Genomic DNA, 27,396 nt, shown 5'->3' on the forward strand with positions numbered 1-27,396 from the left:
GTCACTTAATCAGGGCTGGCTTCTTCAGGAAAGTGTCGGTTCTCAGGACCGCCACTGCAGTGTAGTAACCAAAAACAAATGGCTGTGTTATTGCTTTATTGCCATAAGTCTCTGATCAGACTAAGTCATGAAAGAACAAATGAGAAATATTTCATTGGTGTTTGACCTAGCAAGTCAGTGACTAAAATGAAGCGACTGACATATTAATATCTGCTGCCAGGACATTGTGTGTATTTGGAGTCATACATCAAACATAATCAAGTGGGATTTGGTGTTAACTTTCTTAGTTTTTTTACAAATGCCGCACTAATTTTCCACTAGGAAAAAGGCATAATTTGGAGTGTTGTGCAAGATTTGGGGTTCATAGCAGACATCAGTATCAAATTCATGAATTGACAACTAGCAGTGAGGGCAGAACGGTTTTGTGAAGGGGGAATGTAAATCACATTGGTATAAAATGATGTGACATGCATAGTATGTGATGCTTTGCTTTGACTGGGTTTTTCTGTTGCTTGGGAATTGCAGCTCAGCCTAAGTAAAGAGATAAGTCTACTCAATAGAGTCCTTCTCTGTATTAACATAGTTCTCTCCATGTACCTCAGGTCCAGTAGATGAGTATATGCTGCCTTTTGAAGAGGAGATAGGTCAGCATCCATCCCTTGAGGACCTGCAGGAAGTGGTGGTTCACAAAAAGATGCGGCCTGCTTTCAAGGATCACTGGCTGAAACACCCTGTACGTCCCATCTATTTAACAGCTTAAAATGTTTCCCCTGATGACTGGAATTAGCAATGCAGTTGAGCATTAGATGTTAACTTCAAGCCACTTACATCAGGGAAATTATCTTTTAACAGTTTGGCAGAATGGAACTGTCTTGAGGCATAAACTAAACTACATATGAACTTTATTTCTCTAGTCTCCTGGGCCTAATTTTCAAAGGAGCTGAGCATCCACGATTCCATGGGAACTACAAGTGCTGAGCACCTCTAAAAACAGTCCCTATCACCTTCTCTTTCCCAGACTTCTTCCTCCCCACCCCTTCATTGGTATGATATAGAATATCACTAGAAGAAGAAAAATCCATAGCTAAAAATAATAGTATGCAGCTTTTGTATACCATTTTTCACTAGCAGAGCTCAAAGAACTTTACAAAGGGGGTCAGTATCATGTCCCCATTTTACTGATGGGAAACTGAGTGATTTGCCTAAGGTCAGCCAGAAGGCCAGTGGAAGCATTGGGAATCGAACCCAGGGCATGTGACACTTATGCAGTGATGAAGTGAGTTGTAGCTCACGAGAGCTTATGCTCTAATAAATTGGTTAGCCTCTAAGGTGCCACAAGTACGCCTTTTCTTTTTACAGATACAGACTAACACGGCTGCTACTCTGAAACGCATTCTGTTGGATAGTTTGTCCTTTCTTTTACTGTGGTTTTAATCAACTGATTTGATTTTTTTTAAGCTGTTTCACCCTTCACCAGCGTCAGCAGAGATGGAATATTTTATAATTTTTTGAGCATTAATTTAGTGAAAAGGATTCCTATCCCCCTGGCATTAGCTTTTTTTGAGGCTTAGTGCTTGTGAGATGGGCCAGATTGATATCTGAAAACGAAGCCCTCAGTTTACCTATAGAACAGGCCCACACACAGTCAGTGGCAGTGCAAGCTTCCTCCACATTCTGAAAGCCAACATGTCTCAACCCTGTTCAGGAGAGTATATCAGTCTCCAGGCCCATTCAGTCCTCATTCTCTCTGAAGAAATGCCAGCAAAGGTGCTAATTGCAGTGATGAGTCTTTTGTGCTTTGGGCACCTGTCCACTAATTAAACTGAGACCTCCAAGTCATTGCACACGAGCCAGTGAACTGTTAGATGACTTACCTGTGCTGAATTAAAAATGATGACCTAAAGGCAAAAGGTTCAGTCGCTGAGCTGTCCAGTCCCCGTGCACTAGCGAAGATGCTAGATACCTCTATCTTCAGCCACATAGTTGCCATTTTTCAGAGTAGCAGCCATGTTAGTCTATATCCGCAAAAAGAAAAGGAGGACTTGTGGCACCTTAGAGACATTTGAGCATAAGCTTTTGTGAGCTACAGCTCACTTCATCAGATGTATCCAATGAAGTGAGCTATAGCTCACAAAAGCTTATGCTCAAATACATTTGTTAGTCTCTATGGTGCCACAAGTCCTCCTTTTCTTTTTATAGTTGCCATTGTTTCAGGTGGTTTAAATTCTTTCTATTTCCCCAAAACCAGGGACTAATATTAGTTGTTGTAATATATGGGTGAATCCTGATTATTCAAAATTGGATAAAATTCAGATTATTAATAACCTGCATTTAGTTGTACGGAAGGTCGGGTGTTTAATCCAGTAATTTTATAGGATGACGAAACACACACACACACTATCTATCTATAATTTGTTTTGATATATCTATAAAAATAACACAATATGTAGTGAGAATACATAATATAACAGTTTTCCCATAGAAATGAAGCAGTATTTCTTTAGGAAGATGAGTTTTATAGTACTTGTAACAAAGTTGCCAACTCTCGTGCTATTATCGCAAGTCTTGGAGTATTTGGTGTTTTAATTTTCTTTTTCTTAAAATTCCTGTTCCTGGAATCAAGTGATGAGTTGAGAATCTCTGCTTTGATTTTTCCTTCATGTCTGTGGGAAAAAGCTTGATCCGAGTGCACCCTAAAGAGTCAGGACCCATAAGACAAAGAACTTAAGTGTATTATTTAAAAAAAACAAACAAACACAACTTTTTTTAAAGTACTCTTATAATATTTTGAGGCCTAACTCAGGATTTTTGAGAACCTAGGGTTGGCAATATTGACATAGGGACAATAGAAGGGCTTGGAGTAAATCTGCCTCACACTAGCCTGCTGTGCTCTACGTGTCTATGTGGACACTGCTGCTGTGCATGAGGAGTTTATAGCGTGCTTTGATCTGCTCCTGTTTTAAAGCAGGGTAGACCAGAGCACACTAGGAAACTTTTAGTGTGCAGCAGCAGGGTCCACAGCAGACTAGTGAGGGGTAAATTTACATACTGTCTTGCCACAAACTAACCATTCTTATAGACAAGCCCATAGGATCTTCTGTTTAAGAGATGTGCCCAGATTCTCTTACATCTGCTGCCAGACTCTGTGTGCTGCTCAACATGCCACCCCCTCTCTTCCCTCTAAAAACAAGGTTTCAGCGAGAATCCATTTGCTAAATGTGTGTTTTCTCTTGCCTCTACAGGGTTTGGCACAGCTCTGTGTTACGATTGAAGAATGCTGGGACCACGATGCAGAGGCTCGGCTTTCGGCAGGCTGTGTCGAGGAGCGCATTTCTCAGATCCGTAAATCAGTAAACGGCACTACCTCGGACTGCCTCGTTTCCATCGTGACATCTGTCACCAACGTGGACTTGCCACCCAAAGAGTCTAGTATCTAAGTCCTGGTTCACTTTTGTCTTTCCAGACTCAGTGGATTTAAAAAAAGTTTAAAAACCCAACAAACACATGAATGCAGCTGCTATTTTATCTTGACTTTTTATTGTTGTTGTTGTTGTTGTTGTTTTTGGATTGGATCAATTTTACCAGCACATTGCTCTACTGTATTAAAAAAAAAAAAAAGAAAAAAGAAAAAAAAAAAAGAAGACATCTCAGCAAGCATTCAGGTGCCGACTAATGAATGCAGAAAAGGTGCAGGTACCTCAGAACCTCAACAAACTCACTTCATTTGTGGTTTTTTTTAAATTCAGTTTTCTGGGTTTCTCTTTATCCGTCTATCTTCAACGCAGAGCATCTCTGACATAAAGGAAAACCACGTACCATCTTAGAAAACGCAATGCTGTAAACTTTGGAGGAAACTTAAGACTGTTACATAAGATTACACCTTCCTCAAAAGGATTATTTTCCCCTATTTTCTTTTTTTAGACAGTGAGCTTCAAAAAGAAACAAACAGCAGATGTGTCTTTTACGGATCTAACGGGTGTCATTGTAACGGAAAAGAACACAAGAAACTGGGAAGAGAATGTTAACTCTTTGATGGTAAAATTAAAGGGGGGTGTTTAGTATAAGGGAAAGGGAGAGTGACGTTGGACTTTGCAGCATTTGGAGAAACATCATTTGCTATGGAGCTACTTCTCAGGTAACCAGTTAATGAGGGGAAGAACTTTTTTGAGGCAGAGTATTTATCACCGCAGCATATGGAGAAAGTTGGGTCAAAGAGCCAATGGGATAAGCAAGGTACTAGTTCTTACTTCCCCCAGTATCTCAGGCTTGGGTGTTAAAAGAACAAAACCAAACCATAGGGGGGGGTGTGTGTGTGTGTGTGTGTATATATATATATATATATATATATATACACATATTTAAAACTCCAGGTTAGAATTGGAAAAAGATGCTTTTAAGCAGTGTAATTGAGAGAAGTAGCAGTGTATTCTCAGAAGCACACTGTAAAGTATTGGAAGATTTGAAAGCATTTATATCTTGCTTTAAATACAGTAGCAGTTCAGGGAATAAGGCCTCAGGGCTGGATAACTGCTTAGCCCAAGCTACCAGTGCAGATGGTTAAAAAGAAGAAAAGTATGATTTCTGGCTCTGTAGAAAGGCCTTTTTTTAACTGGAGGGGAAAACATTACCTGGGTCAGTAGCAGACAGTTGCACCCAAGAATCATTTGAATTGTAAAATTGCAGAATATAGGGAGGTAACAGAGCAGCATTAGAGTTAACCATAGAATCTGTTAAACCAATTTCTTTGACTCAGCTTTCTCTTTATCTGTGACTAAACTCTTTTGTCTTAAAGTGGTGCATATTCTAAAATACCGTTACTCTAGTATGCCATAAACTTGCTCTAGTCAGTGAATGTTCCTAATGCTGCTGATTCAACATTTAAATATTTTTTTAATTTGCAAAACATGCAATGTTTAAAAAACAAAACACACACACACACACACACACACACAACATGTTACGTGGCTTCCGAGGTTTAAACTGAAAAAAAAAAAAAAAAAATTAAACTTCATGACCACAGACCACCTCAAACCAGAAATACCTCAGAATTTTCTACTTGTATGAGTTTTATTATATATTTTGTTAGTTGTGTTGTCTTGTAGTAAGTCTATTTTAATGTAAGTTGGCTTTTATGACAAGGGAGTTTTAAAAAAAGAAGAAAAAAAGAAAAAAAGTTCCAACATCTTTTAGGAAGTGCTACCATTTTTTGTTTTATAAAGCACCATTGTAAATAACTGTATACAGTTGTAGAATAACTGCCTATATAAGGTATCTGGGCATTATTCACTCTTGTTTGTGAAGGTTGTTTCCATTTTGTGTTTGGTCTGTTTCAGTGAAAGGACAGTACATCTTTTTATTAAATAATTTTACTTTTTCTCAGAATATAACATCAATACAAAAATCAATGTCTTGCTAGACTGAAAGTTATCTTTCCTCTTTTGATTGCCAGAACTTTTAAACTTTATTTGCTTTTATACCAAAATATTGCCCTAAACAAATGACCTTTTTATGATGTAAAAATATATATTCTATAGACAAATTGGGATTTTTTTTGTCACTGACAAAATGTCAACAGGGAATCTTGGTCTAGGTGTAAATTATTAAGCAAACAAAATTATCGCCTGGAAAAAAAGATGAAAATTATTTTTCTCAAAAGCATGGCTTTAAAAACCTTGATAAAAGTCCTTGATATTGGAGAGACAGTAAGGTAGTTGCCTTAATTTGTCTGTCTAAATAAAATCTTAAACACGTTTTTCAAGTTATTGAATGTATATTTGCATATTAATATGTGCACACATGTAAGTGTATTTGTGTATGTTGATGTTTCTGATTTTTAATGTGACCCTGTTCAGAAAACCTGGACAAAAACACAGGCAAAATAATAAAATTCTGGCACAGTTCATGGCCCAGTTGATGGTTAACATCTTTGGCCCCAATGCTACAAACGCCATAGTGCTTAAAGTGAACCATGCAAGTAGTTCTGTTGAAGTCAGTGGCAATATTCACATACTTAAAGTTAAGCATGTGCATAAGTGTTTGCAGGATTGGGGCCTTTCTTTTGCTTTGTGAATACATTTCTGCACTGAGATTTATATACATGTGGTTTAGTGTTTTGAAAAGGAGTGATACAAGCTTTGGGGGTGGGATTCTAGATAAGACTTAAGATTGAATAAACTGTAGTTTTGTAGGTTTTTTCCTGAAATGGGAGCCAGTCTAGATTGTTATGGAAAGTAAAAGCTGTACTGTCTTTTAACTATTATGATCTTTGTGCTGTTCTGGATTTTTTCCTTCAGAATTATGTGTTATGGATAAAACAGGCTTGTTACAGTAGTTGCTTTTTTAAAACTGATTTATTTAAGAAGCTTTAAAGTATTTATTGAAAGTGCCATATGATTTTCAATAGCCTATTAGACATTCTTCCTCAACAGTGTCTTTTGAGGAAGAATAATAAAAACTCTTAACATGTAGCTTATTTTACTTCAGAGAACTGTAAGGACATACCAACTTTGACCAAACACTGGTTGTGAGATACTAGCATCTTCTCTGGCTTTACAGTTCCTTATAGATCATTTTGTGAACATAACTTGGTAACTGGTAAGAGGGAATTTCTGCAGGGCATATATGTTCAGTTACAAATTTAAATGTGATTGTGGGATGAGTGTGTGTGTGTGAGTGCATGTTAGTATGTCAGAGAAGGAAGTCCTGAGGTCTTGTCTACATAAAAATTTGCACCAGTTTAAACAAAGGTGTACAAATTTAAGTTAAACTTGCAAGTTTTTCATGTAGATGATTGTTCTCATCAACTGCACAGGTTTCTAAATACCAAGCAAATAGTTTCATCACTGCTAATCCAGCATTTGAACTGTCATTTTACAGTATCCATTGGAATTTTGTTTAGTATTGTAAAGACATTTCCTAAGACAGCAATAAGGCACCTCCACAGGTGTAGCAGTTATAAGCAATTGCAGCCATTTCCCCTCAACACCTTGAATATGATTAGGACCATGTATTTTCATTTTTGAAGTGCCAGTGATCACGGCATTTGCAAACTTTGAGACAAGCCTATTTAAAATATGCTCTTTAAAATTTTCATATTCAAAGTTCATAGTTTAATGTTAATTTTAAACATCCTGGGTGGCAATTGTCAATGGCAAATTTCCCTTTGGCTTCAGGGGAGCCAGGATTTCATCAGCGTTTATCTTAACTCAGGTTATGAATTTGTCACACTGACTTAATTAGTTATCTGGCTGACTCAAGTATGAGTTCACATTTTAAGCTGGGAAACTCTACAGGAGCTGAAATTGACTATACAGGATAGATCTGCTAACTGCTAAAACAATGTTAATATCAGTGTACCAGGGCTGGAAATTAGTGCATTGCATGAATGTTTAAATATATGTGCATTTTATAAGGAAGGCTGTGAATTAGTCCTTGATAAGCAGCATTTAATTTATTCATGCGGAATACAGATTTTATATTGCCCGCATCAGCAAGTAATCTCTAGCAACCTACCAAAGAAGTAGTCTGTTCAGTTTGTTGCCACCAACACAGCTGACTTGTTCTGTCATCCTTTACAAGTCTCTTATATGAGTGTCAGAATAGTATATTCTAGAAAGTGATTTTAAAATTGTTTTAACTTCCTAGCAGGAGCCAGTGACAAAATTTCCTATTATACTAAAAAAGATAAAGATATGAATAATTTTGGGGCTACATTTGCAATAGAACTAAGCAGCCACCCACAAATCAGATCAAGATTTTGTAAAGTTAATTAGGGCTGGTTTGTGAGTCCGTTCTTCATATTGCAGTCAGTGAGGTATAAGGGTACTACTCCGTGTGAGCTAGGGCATCACAATCTAGATCAGAATAAGAATTTTAAGACACACACTGTGGTCCTAGCACCTGTGTTCTTATAGAAAGGCTTAAAATTCAATGAATCCATCAATTCCTAAAATTTTATTGAACCTTCTAAGTGATTATTATCTAAGACATAGTTAGTTGTGTTACTGATACCACAGATTGTTGGCTAAGTATGAATTAAATTAAATACTACTACTTAAAGTAAATGATTTTTTTTTAAATTAAACCCATCCTGGGTGAAAGTCAGCTACTAATTCCTCCTGCAGTTTTGTTATGCTCTTGAATAGTTTATTTAAAAAATATAAACCTGGTACCACACATACCTTAAGTAAGCCCAATTCTCACTATAGAAGTACTAAAACAACTCCCTATATTAAATCATAGAAGTAATTTGCTACCCAATCCTGCTCTCTATAGTCAGGCAAAACTCCCACTTAGGTCAGTGACAGTGAGTGTAGGAGCTGGCCCTTACTGTATGTGTTATGTCTGTGAATAAGAATTTTTAATGGTCAAGAGTATCTCTCCACATTTTGAGTTCCCAGAATCATTGGGGTTAATCTAAGATGCTTTAATTTCCTTAGGTCTATCAACACTTGCAAAGATGAGTATAAAACCCACTTGCATTCAGAATTTTCCACAAGCCCCAAGTTGTGATGTTGAGATAAGTAAAGGAGGGTACAGATCAAAGTTGGAAAGGGATTTTTTTTTAAAAGCCTTACGGGTTTGGACCTTTGTGTCTCCATAGTCATTTTTATTAAGGTATGAGATGCAGTGTCTTAGACTTCTCTCATACTTTTAAGGTGAAATTCTGCTCCTCTCCCTGCCCACAAAAAGCATTAGATAAGAATTACACCTGTGGAAATGCCAAGTGCGCATGCTCAATCTCTGAGTTTCAGGGGCAAGATGCAGCAAATGTCCCTTCCCATTTCTCTGATTAGCAAGTTACATTTCACCCAATACTGAGGTCTCAATTCTGTTCCCATTGAAGTCACTGACTAATCATGGAAGTTCATTGGATGCAGAATTCCTGGTGGGAATTCCCATGTGCAGACCTTGTAGGATCAGGGCCCTTCTTACCAGGAGTAATGATTTCTCCTCTAACAGCATCTAGACTGAAAAACACACACATAATTCCAGTAGCACTACCTTCTAGACAGACTGTCAGAGGTTTACCCAGTTTTCCGGGAGAAAGAACTAATCTCTTGTATGAAAGTGAGACATTTAAGTTGCAGAAGTTACTGCTTGATAACACTGTGAGCATGAAGTTGTTGCAGTCCTATCCAGGTAGTACTTTGGTTGAGAAGTTACTAAGCAGGAAGCACCCCCCAACTATATCACTTTTGCATACAGAATATTGTTTGGTAACATTGTAAATAAAAGGTAGACTATATAATAAGAGAGGGAAATAAGAACATTTTAACTTTTTTACTTTGGAAAAAAAAATATATATTTTAGTTACATATACAAGCAAAAATTCTACATTGTGTGACTGTTCTTTTATACCACAAATTATTTTTGTAAAGTCTAATATGTTTCTGCAGGGAAAAGGGAGAAAAGTTTTGTGTAACCACAGCAAAATATATATATAATTTTTAATCTAACTCTGCACTACATCAAAGTATAGAGGATGGAACAGTTTAATCTGAAACCCATTTAATAAGCAGGTTGGAAGTACATGGACATGTTTTGGGGACTGCACTGTACATTTCTAATTGGTTACCTTGCATGTTTCATCCCTTCTGCAAAAGAGGCTTGTTGCTTTTGTATGGCCAGCTTCGACTTAACCAAGAAGGCTGTTTTCATATATCCGTGCAAAGATCCATGTGTGATCAGTGTGCTGTCATGCATGTGCTGTGATGCTGCAGTGGATTGTGAAATCCGAGTTTTGAGAATTTTCAAAGACCAAATACTTGGGTTGATTTTACTCATTGACATGTCCATTTATAGCAGCTTCTTCTGATGCATTGATGATATGATCTCTAAGGAACTGTTGCCAGCAGAAACCCAATAAAACAAATTTCTAGAAGTCCCTTCCCTTCCAATTGTATAGATGTCATAAACAGGTCAGGCTTTTCCAGGATATTGAGACAGGTGTTCTTTTTCAGAAGTCAGATTTCACTGGCAATGTAAGGGATGCTTTTTCTTGTTTTCTTTTAAAAAGCATGAGTGGGACATTGCCAGGTTAAAAATCCTATAAATTTCCTAATCTGTTTTACTAATCAAAGGTGTTCTTGAATTTTTTTTAAAAAAAAACTTCTAAAACGTACTTTTCACCACTTACGTTGGCTGTTCACTTTTTATATCTAATTTAGCTTGGACAGTGTAACCAGACTGGACAGTATTGCTTTTCAGCCAGTTTTGCTTTCTGGGTCTCGTGCACTACTCTGATGCCACAATGTCCACATTGCAAACATTGCAGTAAAAATCTTTAATCCAAACAAATTGTTTTCACTGACACGACAACAATTCTCTGGGGCCTAGCCGACCTGACAGTATCCACTTTAGAATCCGCTCTTGAAAGACTTTGAGCAGTTCCTGCCTTTTGTAATGGCAGATCCTACTTCTGTATTAGTCTTATGAGCCCTGGTTTAAATTTAAAAATTAGATTAACCTAAGTATGTCACTCAGGGCTGTGAACATTTTTGCTTTCTGAGCACTGTAGTTAGGTTGACCTAATCCCTGGTGTAGACACAGCTATGTTGGCAGAAGAATTCTTTCGTCGCCCTATCTACCAGCTCTCGGTGAGATGGATTAAGTACATGATGGAAAACCCCTTCCACCAGTATAGGTAGCACCTGCACTAAGGCGCACAAGCGGCACAGCTGCAGCAGTGTAGACGTGCCCTCTGAGTAAAATCTTGGCCCTGTTGAATTGACTTCAGTTGAGCCAAGGTAGATAAATGTGTTCCTGGAGCACTTTTTAAAAGTGCCTGGTTAATAATACATGGAACTTCTTGTTCCCTAAAACTTCTGAGTTTGGTTAAAATTCTGCTCCGATAACTGAAGTAATCCACGAAATAAGTAGTAATCCTCTCTGAGACAATTCCACTGAAAGATCATACTTCTGTTATGTCCATTCAGTTCTGAAATGTAACACTATTCTGTTGTGCCTTTGTTTTTAACATGTAAAAGCAACTGCTGTAACTTTTAACTTGTTTTTTTCTGTCTGAAAAAGAACCCACTTTTCATTGCCCAGCTGTTATTTCTGGATGCAGTCTGTGATCCAGGTATTTCAAGAACCAATTACCTCAAACCTCATACAGTGTTGCTATCTGGATTCTCCTTGATACTACAATATTGTAACATACACAAATAGGAACCTGCTACATATGGGTGTTTATATATATATATATAATATATATATAAATGAAAAAGATCCCCAAGGACTGAAGAAAAGCAAACTTTTTCGTTTTCCAATATTGAAACCAAAAGGGCTTCTGTAAAGCTCTCTAATGGCATTGTGCTGGATATAGATCAAGAGGGTGTTATCTGAAAAGTGCTTCCTTTATTAATCTTCTGATTTCTACGGTTTTCTGTATTGGGACAGATGATGTGATTAAAATGCTGTTCCTGCATTTGTCTTGGCCTTCTCTGAAGCGGAGGGCTCAGTGACATTTCCAGTTGTTAAAAACTCAGTGTAGAACATTCCGATAAGATTAGTGTTGTAAAACTATAGTATATCACAGTGCATTCTGGGAAGACTTCTGTAGATTTTGTCCCTGTAAAAAGGAAAGCAGTGGCTGTATCTTGTTCGACTTTCTCTACTATTCCAATGAATTAAAGCTTAACCAGTGACCATCACAGAGTCATTTTGAAATCCTAACTGAGTAGTAGTTAGTGGCCTTTCTAGGCTGCAAATTTACCCTCTAACTTCATAAAAAGGTGGCTAGGTGGTAAGGGTTTAGGATGTCCATGGTGTGTAATAGCCAAAACAACTTTCTCTTGATGGAGCCCTATAATATGAATGGACTTTACCTTTCTATTCCCGTCTTTTTCATACAGTCAGCTTCAACACTAACAGAGTATTCCGTAACAGTATCTGGTTGAAGGGAATTGAAGCCCTACCAGTTTTTGCCGAAGGAAAAAATCTATAACGTTGTTCTCACTGGTCATTTTTTGGGAAATATGGATTAAAATGTGTCTTAATTTTAGCCAGATACCAGATACACCAATGCAGTTTGCAGTTTATATGAAATAGTAACATTCATATCCAAACATTAAGTAATTTAAAGGGAAGAAGGTGATCAGTGACCCTTAAAAAAAAGCATTAGTGTAAGTGTCAAATCCTTGTATGGCTATTGATGGTTACAGGGAATCTTTGGTACACCTTTTACAAACGTATTAAAATCTCCCAGAAGAAACTTTTTAGAACACCGATGGCCTTTCCATGCAATTATGTAATGGTGCAAAAACAGCTGTTAGGTCCATCAGAATTCACGGAGGTGGTTGCTGCAGACTAAGGGCTAGTCTGTGCTAGAATTGCTACAGTGGCACAGCTGTACCGACGTCGCTGTAGCGCTGCTAGTACATACGCTCTGTGATGACGGGAGAGAGCTCTCCCGTCGGTCTAATTACTCCATCTCTCTGAGCAGTGGTAGCTAGGTCGGCGAGAGAGCTTCTCCTGCCGACAGAGCACGGTCCACACCTGCGCTTAGGTCGGTGTAACTTATGTTACTCAGGGGAGGACGGGGAACTTTTCCACACCCCTGAGTGATTTAAATTGTACTGAAGTAAGTGCTAGTGTGTACAAGCCCTGAGTAACATGCCTCTTGATCTTAATTCTATGCCATAAGTCCGCACAATGCCATTGTCAGTCTGTTTGAAATATCTGCTTATGAATTCTGCATGATCCTCATGATAGAGTTGAAGGCTTAATCTTTCACCTGTTAATATTTTTCACATTTCTGTGAAATTTGACTAATTTTATACTATAAAGTTGACTTGACTTATGTACAGTTTGATGTCAATTCTTGTGGAAGAGCTTTCTGCATGTAACATTAGACAGATACAGTTAAACAACACAGCATAGTACAAAACTGAAAATGTTTTGGCACCAGCAGAAAGAAATTTCACCCTAACCATTTGTCATTTTAAACTGTCATATTATCAGTTTTACCAGCTACTTCTAAATTTGTGCTTTATTAAAAAAAATATTAAAGAATCCTAAGACTTGTCTAGCTTAGTGAAATATGTGTATATCAGTTTTAGGATGGATAGCTAAGTCTTATTACGCTGTGTTACTTAACTTGTATATATAGAATATACATAAGAGTTTGCAGTAACCTGTTTCTCCAGGATTTCCAGTTTGAATGATTTAATAAACTCTGACAATGAGATTAAGTAAATGATTTAGAAGACTGCAGAAGTAAACTGAGTGTAAATCACAGGAAGCTCTATCAGATGGTGAAATAATTTTTAAAGATTCTTTTGGTCCTTGGCTCAAATTCAATAAATACTGTTTGTATACCAGGATATGTGAAATGTAAATGTTGTAGGTTATATTTCACTCTTGTAGCTATTAAAAATGTAGAACAGAGCTAGCTTGTACTACTGAGTTAACAAAAGTTATACTGAAGTATCCTGTTAAAGAAAAAAAGTATACGGAGTTCAGCTCATTGCTGTAACCCCTTTTGGATTGAAGTGTGCTGATTTTTTTTATATATCTATATATATAAATTTGTGTGCTGATTTTTTATATATATATATAATATAAAAAATACACACACACACACACACACACACACACACACACACATAAAATGGCCTAAAGCAGACATCCATTGTATTGCAGTTATGAAATGAAGACGTTTTGGAAAGAACATTGTATCATAGTTCATAAATTTGCAGTGGATCTTTGTTCCTTTTTACTGTGGTATTTTAGAAATGAGTCTCAAGATTGAAATTAGATCTGCCAAGTTGGGGTTTTGCTGCTTCAGCTTTGCACTGGGTGCCCGAATAAACCAGTATGAATGTAGTGTTTGCCCTGTGTGAAGCAGCTATACCCCAACAAATAGGAGGAAAAAAACTAGAAAGAACTATTTCAAGTTTATCTTTTTGTATATGAAAATAAACAATAAATTACAAATATTAAGCTCTTCTTTTATTGATGCAACTTCTAAAGGCCTTTTTTTCTTTACATCTGCCCGAATTATTTGCTTTTAAAATACATTGCAGAGCATCTTCATTGTTTATGGCCTCCTTGCCATCTAGTAAAATTTGCACAGAATTGGAGCCTGCCTAATTCCACCCCATCACCTGGAACATTCTTCCTGTTGGAGGGAGGTGAAACTCTGAAAATGAAGTTCCAGTTGAATCTATTCAGTCATGGGATATGCCCTTAAATACTATCTAAAGGCTTATGAAAATCTCATGGCCTCTGTGTGTGAGAGGAGACGTGGCAACAAATAATTCATTAATAAAAAGGACTGCCACATAGGCAAATCCCATGAGCATGTGCATAGGTTGAGCACTAAGCTCTCTGATTCTTTCCTACTGTCCCAGGACCAGATACATGGAAATAGACAGCATGAGCATGTTGGGGTAAGGTGTGGGAGCAGCGTACCTGGCCAACAGAAGTCCTCATCAGCTACCAAGGGACATCAAATATTATGATTTTCAGTTAATCCTTAGCACTGAAGTGTTCTGCAAACATTTATTAACTCATGTTCCCCTGGGAGTCATGTTACCCTTGTGTTATAGATGGGGAAGCTAAAGTACAGAGGAGGTTGTCCAAGATGACAGAGTGGATGTCAGGGCTAGGATTGGAATTGCACCTTCCTCTTGTCCCCATGTGTCATCTTTGATCTGCACCGTAGTGGGTGTGGTGGTGGGAGAGGGAAGACCTCAAGGAAATTGTGCTGAACTTTGACAACTGGAATCTCTGTGCTACTTATGTAACTCAGCATGATGCTAGAAACTAAATATCACCAAAACTTCAGTGAGAGGAGGGCTTCTTTTGCAAATGGGTGTGCAAAAGGATTTTGAGCAAGGTACCCTGGTCTGACTCTCAGTGCTGAGATGCTCTCTGGTTATGTCTTTGGGTTGTGTTGTGTGTTCCTTTGGAGGATTGGTTACTAGTATCAGCACAAATAACATTTTCACAAATTACTCGTCATAAATAAAGGGAAGGGTAACCACCTTTCTGTAGGTTTCAGAGTTAGTGTTAGTCTATATTCGCAAAAAGAAAAGGAGTACTAGTGACACCTTAGAGACTAACCAATTTATTTGAGCATAAGCTTTCGTGAGCTCAGATAAATTGGTTAGTCTCTAAGGTGCCACTAGTACTCCTCACCTTTCTGTATACAGTGCTATAAAATCCCTCCTGGCCAGAGGCAACATCCTGTTATCTGTAAAGGGTTAAGAAGCTCAGCTACCCTGGCTGGCACCTGACCCAAAGGACCAATACGGGGACAAGATACTTTCAAATCTTGGGGGACAGAGGGGGAGAAGGCTTTTGTTTGTGCTCTTTGTTTACGTGGTGGTTCTCTCTTGGGACTGAGAGAGGCCGGACAGAAATCTATCTTCTCCAACCCATCCTAATCCAAGTCTCCAATATTGCAACCAGTATAGGTAAGCCAGGCAAGGCAGATTAGTTTCTTTTGTTTTATGTGAATTTTCCCTATATTAAGAGGGAGGTTTATTCCTGTTTTCTGTAACTTTAAGGTTTTGCCCAGAGGGGGATCCTCTGTGTTTTTGAATCTGAATACCCTGTAAAGTATTCTCCATCCTGATTTTACAGAGGTGATTCTTTTACCTTTCTTTAATTAAAATTCTCCTTTTAAGAACCTGATTGATTTTTCATTGTTCTTAAGATCCAAGCGTTTGGGTCTGTGTTCACCTGTACAAATTGGTGAGGATTATCATCAAGCCTTCCCCAGGAAAGGGGGTGTAGGGCTTGGGGGGGATATATTGGGGAGCGACGTCTCCAAGTGGTCTCTCCTGGTTCTTTGTTTAAAACGCTTGGTGGTGGCAGCATACTGTTCAAGGCCAAGGCAAAGTTTATACCTTGGGGAAGTCTTTAACCTAAGCTGGTAAGAATAAGCTTAGGGAGGTCTTTCATGTGGGTACCCACATCTGTACCCTAGAGTTCAGAGTGGGGAAGGAACTCTGACAACTATTTTGTCTATATAATATAGTTACTCTTTTTTTAACATGTCCTCTTTCCACTTGGCCTGCCCAGTTGGAGTCTGGGAGAGCTGCTGAGCATTGAGCATTTTTGAAAATTAGGCCAGTTATTTAGATGCCTAAATATGGATTTCAGAGTACCCTCCGTCCTTATTTTCAAGGCCCTCAGTTGGAGGACCAGGGAATTGAAGGAGTGAGTAGCCCTTTCTCAACAGCTCTGCTTTTCAGAAACAATGGAAAGATCTGCCAGCAGGCACAAGCTTGTGTGCCTGAGGCTTGGTCTACATTACAGAATTAGGATGACCTAAGGCAGCGTACGTTGACCTAATTATGGCAGTGTCTATACTAGACTGCTGCTTCTGCCAAAGTAAGTGGCCCGCTACACTGATAAAATTCAACTTCCATGTGAGGCGTAGCACTTATGCCAGTGTAGTTAGTGAGGCAGTATCCTTGTAGATGCTGCAGTACTTACTTCAGCAGCGTGGGGACCTGTGAATTGACACGAATGTCTGTTTTTCTGCTGGTAGGCTCTGTACTGTGAACTTGAGCCTGGTGAGGCTCACAGCTGTGCCAACCCCCGCCCCCCCCCCAACTCTGGGGTGACAGGCCAAGCTGCAAGCCTGGTGCTAGGCTGCCCAGCACTGAAACTCCAGGCTTTCAGTTGTGCGTGGAGCTCCCAGCTGGGAACCTGGTTGCCTGGGCTCCTAGCTCCCCTTGGAGCTCCTACAGCTCTGAGCCAGAGACAAGGGCAAGAATGTCTGTTTTGAGGCTGGTAGGCTCCCTGTTGTGAAATTGGGGGGGCTAGGTTCACAGCTGGGGCTGTCACCTCAGGGCAGGTGGGGGACTCCAGCTGTGAGTCCTGCCTGACTGTCAGTGCCCCATTTCAGTTGGTGATGCTCCTGGTGAGGATGCGCTCCACCAGCAAAGTGGGGTAGTGTGGACACCAACAGCCACTTGAATTACTGTGGTGGCAGTAGGTCGACCTAAATTTGTAGTGTAGACAAGCCCGGAGCCAGGGTTCCTCTCCCAGGGGCCCCAAGCCTTTAGAACTCATTACTCCAGGATGTAAAGATGATCTCAGCTCCCCTGTGCTTTTCCACACAGCAACTCTTAACTATTAAGATCTTTAGAAAATGCACATGCTTCTCACGTGCCTTCCTCCCGCTGCGGGGTGGAAGAGAAGGTTGAGGACATAACTTTACTGTCTTTCAGCTTTTAGAAAGTACCTGGCTATTCATGGGTGCAGTGGAAACATCTAAACAAAATAGAAATCTTTGCCGGGAAAGCTCGGCCTAGGAGAGCCTGGCAGCTGGCCCCTGCTTTTCCCTATTTTTCCTAAGGCATAATTCTTGACTGGGGCTCGCTGGGTTACCCGGATCAGTGCCAGACTAAATTTACAAGCTGAAGACTCTGTTTTACTGAACAGGCACCGGCTCCGCTCCAGGGAGCGGCAGGGCTGCTGAGGCCGGGCAGAGTAACAGAGCCCAAGCCGCGGAGCAGCCCTTGCCAGCATCTCCCCCGACCTCCTGTGGAACCGCGGCGGGAGGCCTTCCCTGAACGAAGCCCGAGAGCGGAGCTTTCAGGGGGAAAATAAGCGACTCTTAATGTAAGAAGCGCCCGGGGCGGGGAAACCCCCCGTGAGCGCGGGTGGCTTCTTCCCACCGTGCAGCTCGCCGGCCCCAGGCCCTGGGCCGGGCGCCCCGCAGGCTGGGGCTGGCGGGCGGCCCGGCTCCTCTCCCCGGCCGGCCAGCAGGGGGCTCTGTGGGGACGCCGCGGAGTGGGAGCTGCCGCCGCGGAGTGGGAGCCGTCTCCCCAGGCCGGGCCATGGCGGAGACGCGGGGCGCCCGCTTCGCCAAGCGCCGCTTCCTGGGGGGCTTCGTCTGCGGGGCCGCGCTGGGCGCCGCCGCCTCCGGCCTGGCCGCGCTGCGGCTCCTCCGCAGCCAGCCCGGCCCCGCGCCGGCGGCCCCTCGCGAGCGGCCGCAGGGTAAGAGCGGAGCCGGGGGGGGAGGAAGTTCCCGCTCGCGGTGCCCAACGCCCTGCCCTGGGAGTCCCCGGCCCCGCCAGCCCCAGAGCCCTGCCCCCCGGCCTGATCAGCCTCCCCCCCCCAACCCTCCTCAATGCCCCGTCCCCATAGACTTCCCTCCCCTCCTTCGTCAGCCCCCCCAAATCTTCCTCCCTGCCCTGCCCTCATAGACTTCCCTCCCCTCTCTCCTCAGCCCCCCCCCCAAATCCTCCTCACTGCCCTGCCCCCTTAGATCTCTTTCCCCTCCCTCGTCAGCCCCCAAAAACCCTCCTCACTGCCCTGTCTCGCCCCCATAGACCTCCTTCCCCTCCCTCGTCAGCCCCCACAATCCTTCTCACTGCCCTGCCCCCCTAGATCTCCCTCCTCTCCCTCATCAGCCCCCCAAAATCCTCCTCACTGCCCTGCCCCCTTAGATCTTGCTTCTCCCCTCGTCAGCCCCCAAAACCCTCCTCACTGCCCTGCCCCCTTAGATCTCGCTTCTCCCCTCTTCAGCCTCCAAAACCCTCCTCACTGCCTTGCCCCCATAGATCTCCCTCTCTTCCCTCGTCAGCCCCCAAAAACCCTCCTCACTGCCATGCTCTGCCCCCATAGACCTCCCTCGTCAGCCCCCCAAAATACTCCTCACTGCCATGCTCTGCCCCCATAGACCTCCCTCGTCAGCCCCCCAAAATACTCCTCACTGCCATGCTCTGCCTCCATAGACCACTCTTGTCAGCTCCCCAAAACCCTCTACACTGCCCTGCCCCCATAGACCTCCCTTCTCTCCCTCGTCAGGCCCCCCAAACCCTCCTTACTGCCCTGTCGCACCCCCATAGACCTCCCTCCCCTCCCTCGTCAGCCCCCGCAATCCTCCTCACTGCCCTGCCTCCCTAGATCTTCCTTCACTCCCTCATCAGCCCCCCAAAATCCACCTCACTATCCTGCCCCCATACACCTCCCTTCCCTCGCCTCATCAGCACCCCCAACAACCCTCCTCACTGCCCTGCCCCCATAGACCTTGCTCCCCTCCCTTGTCAGCCCCCCAACAACCATCCTCACTGCCCTGCCTCCATAGACCTCCCCCCTCTCATCAGCCTCCCCAAAATCCTCCTCACTGCCCTGCCCCCCTAGATCTCCCTCCCCTCCCTTATCAGCCCTTGCAAAACCTTCCTCACTGCCCTGCCCCCATACATCTCCCTCCCTTCCCTCATCAGCCCCCCCAAAAGCGTCCTCACTGCCCTGCCCCCATGGACCTCCCTTCCCTCGCCTCATCAGCACCCCCAACAACCCTCCTCACTGCCCTGCCCCCTAGACCTCCCTCCCCTCCCTCATTAGCCCCCCAAAACTTTCCTCACTGCCCTGCCTCCATAGATCTCCCTCCCCTCCCTCATCAGCCACCCAGCAGCCATCCTCATCGCCCTGCCTCCATAGACCTCCCCCCTCTCATCAGCCTCCCCAGAATCCTCCTCACTGCCCTGCCCTGCCCCCATAGACCTCCCTCCCTCCCTCATCAGCCCCTCAAAACCCTGCTCACTGCCCTGCCCCCATAGACCTTCCTCCCCTCGCCTCATCAGCACCCCCAGCAACCCTCCTCATTGCCCTGCTCCCATACACCTCCCTCATCAGCCCCCCCAAAACCCTCCTCATAAACCACAAAGCGTTCTACTCCATTGTTACACAGGCCCTGGTGGATCACAGAGGTCAATGTGTGAATGTCAATGTGTTGCACTGGCAAAGTTCATGTTTAAGTGCTTTGTTGAACTGGGAAGTTAAAGTTTGCTTCTGTGAGGGACTGAGTGCATCCTGTGGTGCGGTAAATGCTCTTAAGACCCACTGGCTTCATTGCAGGGGGGTTAGAATGTGGGGAGTTATCCTTACAGGTTTGCACTCTAAATATTTAATGCAAGTTTGGTGTCAAGCATGGATATGTCTCTGGTGGACATGAGTTATTCTTTTAAGAATAACTTTTAAGCTGTAGCTCACGAAAGCTTATGCTCAAATAAATTTGTTAGTCTCTAAGGTGCCACAAGTCCTCCTTTTCTTTTTGCGGATACAAACTAACACGGCTGCTACTCTGAAACCTGTCTTTTAAGTGTATTTTTTTTGGTCTTAGATACGTTTTCAGTTCAAATCAAATAGAGCGTTATTCAATACTATGTATAGAAACATGAGCGACGTTCCCCTCCCTCTTTTGTTTCTAATCCCCGTTTCATCTGAGGGTCATTTTTTGTTTGTTTTCCCCCCTAGAACCAGTGGAAGAGTCTCTTCTGGAACAGTATGGATTCCCTGTAGCTGGAACAGAGACCAGATGTTACACAAATCATGCACTGTCTTATGATCAGGCAAAACGGGTGCCTAAATGGGTGATTGAACATATTTCAAAACAGAAGACACTGGGTATGTATGTGTGTGTTTGTTTGTTTTGATGGCACCCGCAAGTGGGATAGGCACGTCACAGAAAATACATAAAGGGGATAGGTCTTGTTCTGAAGATCTTTCAGTCTGCGACCCAATCCTCCAATGAGCTCTGTGGAGCTGGATCTGTGCGCCCACTGAGAGTCTCACCAAAATCAGTGAGGCTACATGGAAGTGCTGGGTTGATTACCCTAGTCCTGTAACAGGGATCTGCCAGTGCAAGTCCTCATGCCTGTTCCAAGTGCCTTTTTCCTTCGTGGGACTATGTGCTGGCAGAAGGGAGCATATTGAAGGATTTCTCTGCAGGTTCGGGGCTTACGTGACAAATGTGACGGGTTTGAGTATATTCCATACAGCTTGAAGGGGAGGGGTCAGGAAGGACATGAGTTACAGGTATAAGATGAGGTGGTTGTACAGTTTACACAGAGAAGTCTGGTGGTTCAGCGACTGTGTGTACGTCTGAAACACTCATTTGTTGTAGGTGACCTTGCAGAAGTGGGTCTTAAAAGGTTAATGGGTTAATGAATGTGAGGCTACCAATGTAAAATTAAACTACATAAACTAGGCCCCAACGCCGCACCCATTTACAAACATGCTTAACTTCACTCACTGGAACAGTCCCCTTGAAGGCAGTGGATTACTCAAGTGCTTAAAGGTGATTCTGGGGCAAATCTTCAGCTGCTGTAAATTGTTATAGCTCTATTCAATGGAGCTATCACAGTTTACACCAGTTGAGGATCTACCCCTTGTCTGTCTTTGCAGGATCAGAGTCTGAATTAGTCAGAATAGCTCTATGAGAAATTTAGTTAAAATATAAAGTGCCAGAAAAATAGGAGTAGGTAATATATAGCCCTGAAATAACATTTTGAGGAAAGTTGAATCAAGTGGGATCAACTGATCAAAACGAAATAATTAAAGTAGCACATTGTATTACATTTGTTACTCAGTATGTAACACATACTCTTTGTAACCCATTATTTACATTGCCTTAGTTCCACTATTTCTCTTGTGCGCATCTGATTCCCTCTTTTCTACTGCATATGTAAGAAAATAACTGTTTTCACCATCTGAATGAAATGCAAACAATATACCACCGTCTTAATTTAAGTTTACAGAATTATTTCAGTTTTAATATTGGAAGTTGTTATGGGTAACAAAAGGTACCTGTATAACTGCAAAATAAGTAGCATCCCTTTTGCTCTATCTCAATCGCAATCTTCATGGTAGCTTTCAAAACTACAGACATGATCCTGCAAGCACTTAGACCTGATTGTAAGTAGTCCCATTGACGTCAGTGGTTCATCAGATGAAAGCAGTAATTTTAAAATTGTATTTGAGTGTCTGTAACCATCTGACATATTAAAATGTTGTCCAAAGTATCAGAATCAAACTAACCAACAGTTGAGATTAAATATCTTGAGACATGCAGTTCTGATATATGTCTGTTTGCTACTCTGATAAAGACATAGTCCTATCAAAATCGAGGAGGAAAATAATACTCAGATCGTATATAGAATCCTGAAATGTAAGCACTTTGGGAAGGCACATTGGGAAACAGCTCTTTTTATTCTGTAATGATGATGGTTTGCTAATAACCTAACTATTTAGTATGTTGTTCCTCAGGCAACGCAGATCGAAGGCACTGCAAATTCAGACCAGATCCTAGTATCCCTCTCATGTTTAGTGCTGTCAATGAAGACTACATTGGGAGCGGGTGGTCGCGAGGACATATGGCACCAGCAGGAGATAACAAATTTTCAGTAGTAAGAATCCTTCTTAACTTGTGTCTGTCAGTGGGAAGGTGAGCTAAAATTTATTTATAATGGGTTTTTCTGAGAGGAAGCATGGCCTACTTGTTGAGGGATAGGACATGGAATCAGGAGTTCTGGGTTTTCATCCTGATTTTGCTGTAGACTTCCTTGTAAAACTGAGCAACTCACAACTTTCTATGCCCCGGCTTCTCTATCTGTAACATGGGGATGATTTACTTATCACACCTTAAAGGTCTCTTCTGATGCTTACTTAATAAGTGAGTGGAGGAAAGCAGCACTGTCCTCTTAGCCAACAGGTACTAAGATATTTATACCTCGATGGACAAAGCACTAGCAAACATACTGTAAAGAGCTGCCCTTCACTGGCAGGGGAATAATTTAGATGATTTAAAGATCTGTTCTCTTTCTAATTCTGTGTATGAAGTGAATTAAGGGACTGCCTTACCATTTGCCTTAGATGTGCTCTTAAAGTCTACGAAGTGTCTTTACTTACCTGATCTATGAAGTTGTAAAATAAGCATACCAAAATATTGGTCCCTTAATCCCTTGGCTGACTAACAAAGCAGCCTTGGTTCTTTTTGGTCCTAGTTTGATTTTGTTCCATAGTAGAGATGATTTGCTATTTAGAAGCAGACTGAAAGTGCATTCTGTCCTGAAATGTAATATGCTGTGGAGCAGGGTGATGGCAGCACTGTGTTACGTAGTAAATTAATGCACTAGTCATTTTACTTATAGTGGAAGGGTCACTGATGGATTTTGTCTGTTATTCCAGCTATTTCAACATGTTTAGCAGCTTGTACAATGAAGCCCGGGACTAAAATAGGGTTAGATATGCGAACTGGAATATTTCACAGTTTGCACAACTGCTACCCGTACTAAGCATTGTTCTAAATATTGCTGCCAGATCCTTAACTTCTGTGAATAAGGAGAATCTGAAAAAGCACTTAAAATGAAATAAAATAATAAGATGCAGGATAAGAGCCTGAGATTTTACTTTCATGTTTTTTCACATATGTGTAAATGTATAGGACCAGAAGAAGGCCAAGGTTACTTCTTCTCTGGATTCAGAGTAGCAGCCGTGTTAGTCTGTATTCGCAAAAAGAAAAGGAGTACTAGTGGCACCTTAGAGACTAACCAATTTATTTGAGCATAAGCTTTCATGAGCTACAGCTCACTTCATCCGAGCTCACGAAAGCTTATGCTCAAATAAATTGGTTAGTCTCTAAGGTGCCACTAGTACTCCTTTTCTGTCTTCTCTGGAATTACTTGGACCTCAATCCTGAAGTGTTTGTGCACCTACTTAACTCTACTCACAATTTGTAAAGTTAAACAGGTGCATAAACCTTTGCAGGATCAGGGCCTTGCTGACCATTCCACCATCTGCACCCTGTATATTTTTAAAATTGTAAAATGTTGGTAATGTAAAACCTTTCCTGCCAAGTAAAGGCAAAAACGTATTGAACCAATCTGGGAAATAAGAACTGTAAGTGCAAATTTCCCTCCCCTCCAGAAAAGGCAGCCAGCTACTCCCAAACTAATTACAAACTAATGACCCTTTAACCTTAATTCCATACTGTCATTCAATGTTATGCTTAAATATTATTTTGTTTGCTGGCTCCAAAAATGGATACACTTCTGAAAGTTTCTGTAGAACGATAGATGGGCCTGAGCTGCAAAGATCATATCCCAATTTTCTATCTCTACTTCCGCCCCAGTACTTCGGCGGTGCTCTGATCTAGGATTTTGATTTTACCCATTATGTAAATAATGTCCAGCTCTGAAGTTTGGATCTAGATATGGGTTCTGATTTCAAACCCTCCTAAAGTTTGGCTTCGTTTTCAGCCTATCTCAATAACATTTCAATAACACGGCACCATTTTTTCTTTATATAGCAAGCTATGGCTGAAACATTTTACCTGTCCAACATTGTGCCCCAGAATTACAAAAATAATGCTGGATTCTGGAACAGGTAAGATGTTACTTTTTTATGGATTAAGTGTAAGATGAAGACTAAGTTTAAGTCAGTGGTAAAACACTAATAATATCTTACATATATATAGTAAAGGATTTCTAAGCACTTTTCAAGCCATGTGCAAGAATACTGCATGCTACATATTGCAGCCTCCTCCAAGAGGAAAGGCAGAGCCAAGAACAATATGCAATCATTTTGGTGCATTATCCAATAGAAACTGTAGGAGGGATTTAGTTAGGTGAATATAATTATTTATCCTAGGGGTTGACATCAGGAGCCAAGCCGGGTTGGAACGTCAGGAGATCAGAATTGAGAGACAAACTGGAGGGCAGGGATCAAGAGTCAGGTCAGCTGTGCAACCCAATCCTTCAGGGCTTGGTTAGCCACCTGAAGGCAGGTGGCCCATTCAGGTGAGTCTAGTGATTCTGGGCTGCTGGGTCCATTGCTCTCACAGGGGGCCCACTCCTGTGGGTTACAGAGGTCTGTACAAGCTGTCAAGACCAGGGCGTGGGTGGCCTGGCCTTGGGATTAATGTCAGGCACAGGCCGAAGGGCCAGGAGCCAATTACCAGGAATCAGGCCAGGTTGGAATACCAGGAGATTAGAATTCAGAGACAAACCAGAGGGCAGGAACCAGGAGGCAGTTACCAAGATTCAGGCTGAGTCAGGATACCAGGAGGTCAGGAACAGGTAAATGCCAGATCAACAGTCTGTGTCAGGGTGAAGCCCAGTTGTAGGTGGTGTTAGATGTTTGGCTGCGTGTGTGTGTGTTCTCCCTCTGTGCTGTCCCAGCTCTGCGCAGACATTTGGCACAGCAGACCTCGAGCGATCTGCCCAACGACCACAAGATACGTTAAGGTATGAAGGCACCCAGCCAGGTTTATTGCGAACAAAGAATGGTCCTAGCTCCCTGGATCAATGTCTACAGTTACACTAGCACATGTATGCCCATGACAATGGACACAGCTCAATCAGTGGCGGGACTTTCCACTGCCCCCTAGGCTGGCTAAAGACACTCCCCCTGAGACTCTGTTTTATACATCAGTACAAACAAGTTACGTATTGCCCCTCTGATGTAGTTAGTTGACACCTTCTGACATAGCCCGTTACCACCCATCACCTTGTACCTGTTGTTTTGATCAAAACATCTCTATCCATCATGTTGTTATCCTGACCTTATCTTTAAGATGGATCAACATATTCCTGTTATCTTTGGGGAATGTGCTGGTATCGGGATGTTCTGGTACCACCCTTCTGGAATGTGTTTGCATGCATGGCCTGTGCCTAGCGCTTCTTTGGAATGTGTGTTTCTGCAACATTAGGCCTGTTCTTGCCAGATTCTGTGCGCAGGTCCTGCCTTTTACTCACAACTTAACTTTGCTTTATTGCAGCAAAGCTTTGATCACTACTTTAGTTTAGCCCTCATACCACATCTCTAATATAAGGGCTTATGTTTCAGGCCCTCTTCCTACTACAAGAGGGACAATTTCCTTTTTTCTCCTCTGGCTTAAGTAGGGGCGGTGGCCCAATCAGGAGACTTGGAGCTCTCCCAGTCAGAGCATAGGGGAGTGGCTTATGTCCCAGTTGGGCTTCTTCAACCCTGGTCCCAGCTGCTGTCTGAAAGCTACCAGGGGGAAGACTGGAGTATGACTTCCCCCCACCATTCCCACAGCTACAGGTTTGAGACCTGCAAGGCCTGACAGGAGTACATGCATCCAAGTAACAACCAGCCAAAATCTTCCTTTGTGAAGACTGGTAGCATCACAGCTTTGAGGTGATGGAACTGGATGATGTCTATTAACTGTTCATATTGGCTCTTTTCCTTTGTTCTTTTGAGGTGAAAACTAATTAGTAACTAAAACAAACATTGATTCTGTACTTGTGTGGGACTCAACATCTTTTAAGGCTTAGAAATCAAAGGGAGTGATGGATTTTACAAGGCTCAATCAAGGAGAGGATAGTAAAATAATGTAAAATATTACAGTTAAAAATCTAGCTTAGGAAATGATTCATCATCCTTGCAAATGCTGCTTCTGCTTTTACAAGAATATATATAAAAGCATATGAGGCATTCAGTAAGGTTATATGATTTTATGGATAAATAATGCACTATAGCATTTTAAGAGATATTCTATTGTTTTAATGCCTCAGGAATTTGGGCATAAGTTTTCACTGATGCTAAAGCTAGGCACGTGCCAGTTTAGGATCAGGAGCTTCTTTCAGTTGAGAACTCTGGCTAATCAGGAGATCATGGGGAGAGCCTGAAAATTGCATCGGGCATCTACAGCCCCAAGGTCTTAGCCTACTAAGTAGAATTAAATATCACTGTTACCACTCCCCTCCTCCCCCAGTGCCATGCCCCCTGCAATTTAAAGGAATAAAACTACTGTGTTGTTTATTCAGTTCATATTGCCATTAAGCTTTCTATATGACGCAATTTTAAGGATGAAATGTACTATGTCTCTAGCTTTTGTTTTCTTCTACCTTGTCAGGGTTCCTTCCCCACTCTGAACTCTAGGGTACAGATGTGGGGCCTCGAATGAAAGACCCCCCCTGAGCTTATTCTTACCAGCTTAGGTTAAAAACTTCCCCAAGGTACAAATTTTGCCTTGTCCTTGAACAATATGCTGCCTCCACCAAGCGTTTTAAACAAAGAACACGGAAAGAGACCACTTGGAAACGTCTTCCCCCAAAATATCCCCCCAAGCCCTACACAACCCCTTTCCTGGGGAGGCTTGAGAATAATATCCTAACCAATTTGTTACAAAATCATCAAAGACCCAAACCCCTGGATCTTGGAACAATGGAAAAATCAGTCAGGTTCTTAAAAGAAGGATTTTATTAAAAAAGAAAAGAAAGAAAGGTAAAAATCATCTCTGTAAAATCAGGATGGAAAATACTTTACAGGGTATTCAGATTCAAAACACAGAGGATCCCTCTCTGGGCAAAACCTTAAAGTTACAGAAAACAGGAATAAACCTCCCTCTTAACACAGGGAAAATTCACATAAAACAAAAGATAAACTAATCCGCCTTGCCTGGCTTACCTATACTGGTTACAATATTGGAGACTTGGATTAGGATGGGTTGGAGAAGATGGATTTCTGTCTGACCTCTCTCAGTCCCAAGAGAGAACAACCACATAAACAAAGAGCACAAAACAAAAGCCTTCCTTCCCCCAAGACTTGAAAGTATCTTGTCCCCTTATTGGTCCTTTGGGTCAGGTGCCAACCAGGTTAGCTGAGCTTCTTAACCCT

General features: G+C 41.9%; 2 protein-coding genes across 5 annotated transcripts in view; both read left to right on the forward strand.

The window, feature by feature from the left end:
- Nucleotides 1-13,943, forward strand: part of ACVR2B (activin A receptor type 2B) — a 158,663-nt gene extending 144,720 nt beyond the window's left edge. For all 4 annotated transcript variants that reach the window (XM_037891145.2, XM_037891144.2, XM_007059431.4 and 1 more), the window contains 2 exons: nucleotides 603-733; nucleotides 3,243-13,943. In XM_037891145.2, coding sequence (XP_037747073.1) covers nucleotides 603-733; nucleotides 3,243-3,437 — 326 coding nt within the window. In that variant the 3' untranslated portion in view covers nucleotides 3,438-13,943. The remainder of the gene's footprint in view (nucleotides 1-602; nucleotides 734-3,242) is intronic.
- Nucleotides 13,944-17,735: 3,792 nt separating this feature from the next.
- EXOG (exo/endonuclease G) overlaps nucleotides 17,736-27,396 on the forward strand; it is a 32,363-nt gene continuing 22,702 nt past the window's right edge. The window contains exons 1-4 of the mRNA XM_037891147.2: nucleotides 17,736-17,964; nucleotides 20,230-20,379; nucleotides 22,021-22,160; nucleotides 24,062-24,138. Coding sequence (XP_037747075.1) covers nucleotides 17,805-17,964; nucleotides 20,230-20,379; nucleotides 22,021-22,160; nucleotides 24,062-24,138 — 527 coding nt within the window. The 5' untranslated portion in view covers nucleotides 17,736-17,804. The remainder of the gene's footprint in view (nucleotides 17,965-20,229; nucleotides 20,380-22,020; nucleotides 22,161-24,061; nucleotides 24,139-27,396) is intronic.

Source organism: Chelonia mydas, chromosome 2 (genome assembly GCF_015237465.2).
Source record: "Chelonia mydas isolate rCheMyd1 chromosome 2, rCheMyd1.pri.v2, whole genome shotgun sequence".
Taxonomy (NCBI): domain Eukaryota; kingdom Metazoa; phylum Chordata; order Testudines; family Cheloniidae; genus Chelonia; species Chelonia mydas.